The 6,013-nt window shown below is 46.5% G+C and overlaps 1 protein-coding gene across 1 annotated transcript in view; it reads right to left on the bottom strand.

Moving 5' to 3' along the window:
* Positions 1-652: 652 nt before the first annotated feature.
* The window catches only part of gfap (glial fibrillary acidic protein), an 86,604-nt gene continuing 81,243 nt past the window's right edge, over positions 653-6,013 (bottom strand). Inside the window, exons 9-10 of the mRNA XM_072561923.1 lie at positions 2,453-2,538; positions 653-1,543 (exon numbers count right to left, since the gene is read on the bottom strand). Coding sequence (XP_072418024.1) covers positions 1,502-1,543; positions 2,453-2,538 — 128 coding nt within the window. The 3' untranslated portion in view covers positions 653-1,501. The remainder of the gene's footprint in view (positions 1,544-2,452; positions 2,539-6,013) is intronic.

Below are 6,013 nucleotides of genomic sequence, written 5' to 3'. Positions count from 1 at the left end.
TGCGTGAATGGCTGTGCTTTTCCAGCACCACCCTCTTCGACATTGATGGAAGTGTGCTGCTGTTTGGAACAGATTAGCTTAATGTGGGCCTGACAGTTGTGTTTGTGAATGTGATAATTGTCTGCAATACTCAGCTGTAATTTACATCTGTTGGATCGTTCAATACCACATTTCCCATGCCTTGTTTCTTATGTTATAGAATATATAACATAGAACATTACCGTGCAGTACAGGCCCTTCAGCCCTCGATGTTGTGCTGACCTGTCATCCCACCTGAAGCCCATCTAAACTACACTATTCCATGTACGTCCATATGCTTGTCCAAAACTGGGAGAAAGCCAGTTTTGAGAGAGATTGTCCAACATGGAACTCTGAGGGAGCCACTGAAAAACAAGACCCTTAACAGATCCATCAGTCATCAACGGCATTTACTCAGGAATAAATAAGTTGATGTCATTTATAGGTGAGAAATGTTATCTGTAATTGGAAATGTGATAGGGTGAGGCAGCTTCTCTGAATACAAACCTGAGCATTGTAATTGAGGGAGATCAGGAATTGAACCAATGGATCCAAGAATCCATGAACCCAAAACGGTCACCCATAATCAATCCGACCCAGATACACATTTAGCTGATGAATTGAAAAACTCCAATGATTTAAAAGCCTTTTATTGTTACCTTTGCATTAGAAAAAGCAAAGAGCTTTTTAGACAGAGGCAGTGAGCACAAAAGACAACCACAAAGATACTTCACACAGAAGGCAGTTTAGCTTATTACTGGAGTCACGCAAGTTCGGAAGGAAAAAAAAAACTCAGTGTTTAGTGAAGAAAGGTGCTGTCACATGCAGACGTCAATTTGATCCGAGTAGGAGATTCAGTCGTCAGAATCAATTTGTGCTGCTGCCTGTTGTTCTTGCACATAAGCTTGGTCCCAAACTATCACCGGATAGTGAAGGGCGCTGGTTTGTTAATCCTACTATTTAACCAGTGAGAGGCTGGATCAAAATCAAAAGTTAAAACTTTAATTATATATCGAAAAGGAAGATGGTGAGTATTTCCTCACTCTGAGTACAGGGCTTCACCTCAGTCACTGTGTGGGACTGGGACTGAGGGGTCAAGGGTCTTTTCTTATTTTTAAAAATCAAAATTCAGAAGTAATGCCAGTAGCAAACACAATATTCAGGTAAATCGAGCTGTTTACAGTTGTTAAGGATGAGAAGAAACTTGAAACTCTGACTGTTACAATACTAGAAATTCCATCTAAACCACCCCAAGTTAAGTCAAGTCAACTTCCTCATAGTTGCAAATACAACACTTTTCAAGCTTAAGTTTGTTAAATGTGTATCTTAATGAAGTTTTGTCCACTTTTACTGAGTCGAAGTGCTACACTATCCCAGGATCCCACTTCCTAGTTTCTGTTACCTACTCCAGAAATGGCTACAGCAGCCCACTCTACATTTGCCACGAGGCTGCTCACTCCACTAGGGCCAGACCTCTCCCCCCTCACGGCATCTCCTTGCGTTCTGCACTGGTCTCATTGATTACCTGTGGGGGAGAGAGACAGAAAAAAAGTAAATCAGGGGATGGCATTTTCCTAAATATTAGATTTAAATGTCATCTCAAGCCTTTTTTTCATCAAGAAAACTGTCTTTTAATCAGCAAAATCAAACCACAGGCTGCATCTGGTGAACAGAACTGAAATGGACTTTCTCAGCAATAAGACAGTCTCCTGATGTCAGCCCGGCCACACAACGAGGTCCACAGCTTTGGACAGTATAGGGTTTGTCTGTCTACCTTGAACGAGTTTTTGTAGCTTGGGACAAACAGATGGAGTGCAGGGCAGTTGGACATGCTGGTGCTGAAGTAATATCCTCTGTACCCTCTCAGGTCGGTGTAAATGATCCCACAGCCACTATTAACAAAAAGAGCTGGATAGATTCCCCCCTATTTCCCATCCAATAAGTATCCCTCAACTATAAATCATTAAAACTGCCTTGTTTGTTTCACCGAACCCTTAGTGGGATCTTTTTCTGTGCACATTGGTTGCAGTATTTCTTACAGTGAATAATGATTACAAAAATACTGTGCAGGACTTTGGACCAGAGATCAGGAGAGGTGCTCTCGAAATTCAAGTCTTTCAACTTGCTTTCAGTTTGTGAAATATTGTGTTTGTGAAGATGTTACTTTTGGGTTTACAGGGATTTTGGAAGGTCAGGTTTTTAGGTTTAGCACAGACTAATACGTGAAAAAGCCTGTGTCAGTGTTGGACTTCACGCCTGGCAGTACAAGCCTCAGCACTCTAGATTAAGATGTGGGACTGGCTGTGGGATTGGGTTCAGGGTTGGCTTGGATTGGCGTGGATTGGTTGCTGGGCCAGCACTGGACAGAGGTGTGGCCTACCAAGTAGACAATGCCAGTTGTATGTCTACAGAGTGTTTCCTCAGCGTTACGAACCTGTCCATCCCTTGTCTCCACAGTTTTTATCAGAATATTCCTTCTGGCCTGAATGTCGGTGGAGCCTTTAGATTCCAGGCTTGTCTCTGTGGGAACAGTACACACAGGTCATTGACATCTTCCAAACTGAGACAAGAAACATACTCCATGAAGTTTCTCAGGAGCAGGAGCAAAAGAAGAGTTTGAGCATTTGGTGGGGGCTGGTTTTGGGGAGGGGAGGTGGTTAGAGGAGGGGTTCACAGAGTAACTTGTTACTCAGCTCTCTCACTGATTGGTAATAACACTGAGATTTCAGCCTTGCTAACGATATGACTGAGGCATGAAGTTACAATTCCCCTTCAGGGAATCTCCCAGCAGGGCTACACTTTCACCACTTACCCTTTATAAACTTACCCTGGTGTGATGTAGCTCTTACCTCTAAATCTTCGTCCTCCTCTGGCACAATCACAGTGTGGAAACAGGCCCTTCGGCCCAACAAGTCCACACTGACCCTCTGAAGAGTAACCCATCCAAACCCATTCCCCGACTACTCTACATTTACCCCTGACTAATGCATCTAACACGATGGGCAATTTAGCATGGCCAATTCACCTAATCTGGTAAAAACAAGGACTGCAGATGCTGGAAACCAGAGTCTAGATTAGAGTGGTGCTGGAAAAGCACAGCAGGTCAGGCAGCATCCAAGGAGCAGGAAAATCGACGTTTTGCCCTTCTTCATTTGGAATTCTCCTTGACCTGCCCATTTTGGACTGTGGGAGGAAACCGGAGCACCCGGAGGAAACCCACGCAGACATGGGGGAGAAGGTCTGTGGGGAGTTGCACAGTCTCCCGAGGCTGGAGTCAAACCCGGGTCCCTGGTGCTGTGAGGCAGCAGTGCTAACCACTGAGCCATCGTGCCCCACCGTCCCCCTCTTTTTGTCTGCAAAGTAAAAAACAAAATAAAAAAAGCAAAAAAGTCTTCTCCCCTTGAGCACCTCGACTTGTTTTCATTCCCATATCTCTGTCCTGTCTGCCCGAGCATCTGCCCAGATTTCTCACCAAGATATTTCTTTGCTTCCTGCTGCCAGCCTTTGCACTGAGTGGATTTCCCACACCCGTTCTCACTCGCCTCTCCTACTCTCATTCACATTCCCAGTCTGGAGGTCAGCTTCCTGCTAACACTTTCATTTCACTGAGAAGGCAAAGTAGTATCTTGGATTCTCCCCACCTTCTCCTCTTCCCACCCAAGCCAACTTCATTCCATTGCAACCCTGGAATAAGGACACTTCCCTCAGCACTCTCAAATTGCCAACTCTCGTAGCTTCTGACCATTAATTCAAAGTGATCCATTGTCTGCCGTATGTCAATAATAATATTATACCCTGCTCCCTGCTGTTTGCACACGTTTGTGCATTTATTTCTTCACACTCTTGACATTTCTCTACCTCCAAATTGTTGTATAAGATCACGAATCCCAACTGAAGCACAGTCCTGCACCTAAATCTTGGGAAGACAGAAACCATTGACCTCAATCTGTCATAAAACTCAGAGTCATCGGGTTGTGCAGCACTGCAACAAACCCACTTGTCCCTGTTGACCAGGCTTCCCAAACTAACCAGCCCCATTTGCCTGTGTTTTGCTCAATCCCTCCAAACCTTTCCTACTCACGAACCTGTCCAAATGTCTTTGAAATGTAACTGTCCTTGTACCGACCACTTCATCTGGTAGTTTATTCCACACATGAACCACTCTCTGTGTGAAAACATTGCCCCCCTCAAGTCCTTTTTAAAATCCTTTTCCTCTCACTTTAAAAAATGCCTCCTAGTTTTGGACTCCCCTACCTTTATGGAAAAGTCATTGGCTATTCACCTTGTCTATGTCCCTCATGATTTTATAAACTGCTCAGCCTCCAAATTCCTACTCTCCGGTGAAAAAGTGCCAGCCTTTCCAGTCTCTCCTCATGACTCAAGCCCTCCAGTTCCGGTAACAACGTGGTAAATCTTTCCTGCACCCTCTCCAATTTCACGATATCCTTCCTGTCGCAGGGCAACTAGAATTGGACACAGTACTCCAACTGACTCCATCAATGGGAACTACTGGAGTCTGAATGAAACTGTTTGGAAGGGTGGGCTGGGATGATTTGAGGAGATGGCTGGGAGTTTAAAGTAATTTGTCAGGGGGATGGGATACAGAGCGGAAGTATAGTTGGGGCTGATGCACAGGCAAGTCTCAAAGAACCAAGTCAGTCTAATAAGGCAGTACAAACACATTGAAGGTAAGACACGGTAAGGCTGGATGGCATTTATTTAAGGAGAAAGTGAGGACTGCAGATGGTGTGGATCAGAGCTGATAACGTGTTGCTGGAAAAGCGCAGCAGGTCAGGCAGCATCCAAGGAGCAGGAGAATCGACGTTTTGGGCATCAGCCCTTCTTCAGGATTGAGGAAGGTGTGCCAAGCAGGCTAAGATAAAAGGTAGGGAGGAGGGACTTGGGGGAGGGACGTTGGGAATGTGATAGGTGGAGGGAGGTTAAGGTGAGGCTGATAGGCCGGAGTGGGGGTGGGAGCAGAGAGGTCAGGAAGAAGATTGCAGGTTAGGAAGGCGGTGCTGAGTTCGAGGGTTGGGACTGAGACAAGGTGGGAGGAGGGGAAATGAGGAAACTGGAGAAATCTCCGTGAGCGTTCCGAAAAGACCTCTCCCTCCGTGACTCCCTCGTCAGGTCCACACTCCCCACCAACCCAACCTCCACTCCCGGCACCTTCCCCTGCAACCGCAAGAAATGCAAAACTTGCGCCCACACCCCCCCCCTTACTTCCCTCCAAGGCCCCAAGGGATCCTTCCATATCCATCACAAATTCACCTGCACCTCCACACACATCATTTACTGCATCCGCTGCACCCGATGTTGCCTCCTCTACATTGGGGAGGCAGGCCGCCTACTTGCGGAACGTTTCAGAGAACACCTCTGGGACACCCGCACCAACCAACCCAACCGCCCCGTGGCTGAACACTTTAACTCCCCCTCCCACTCCACCAAGGACATGCAGGTCCTTGGACTCCTCCATCGCCAGACCATAGCAACACGACGGCTGGAGGAAGAGCACCTCATCTTCCGCCTAGGAACCCTGTGTGTGTGTGTGTGTGAGTGTATGTGTGTGTGTGTCTGTGTGTGTGTCTGTGTGTGTGTGTCTGAGTGTGTGTGTGTGTATATGAGTGTATATGTGTCTCTGTGTGTGAGTGTGTGCGTGTGTCTGTGTCTGTGTATGTGTGTGTCTGTGTCTGTGTGTGTGTGTGTCTGTGTGTGTCTGTGTCTGTGTGTGTGTGTGTGTGTGAGTATGTGTGTGTGTGTCTGTGTGTGTGTGTGTGTGTGTGAGTATGTGTGTGTGTGTCTGTGTGTGTGTGTGAGTATGTGTGTGTCTGTGTCTGTGTGTGTGTGTGTGCCTGTGTCTGTGTGAGTGTGTGTGTGTGTGAGTGTGTGTGTGTCTGTGTGTGTGTGAGTGTCTGTGTGTGGGTGTGTAAGTGTATGCATGTGTGCGTGTGAGTGCCTGTGTGTGTGTGAGTGTATGTGTGTGTGTATGTCTGTG

The sequence above is a fragment of the Chiloscyllium punctatum genome, chromosome 42 (genome assembly GCF_047496795.1).
Source record: "Chiloscyllium punctatum isolate Juve2018m chromosome 42, sChiPun1.3, whole genome shotgun sequence".
Classification (NCBI taxonomy): domain Eukaryota; kingdom Metazoa; phylum Chordata; class Chondrichthyes; order Orectolobiformes; family Hemiscylliidae; genus Chiloscyllium; species Chiloscyllium punctatum.
This window is presented reverse-complemented; position numbering and strand designations above follow the sequence as displayed.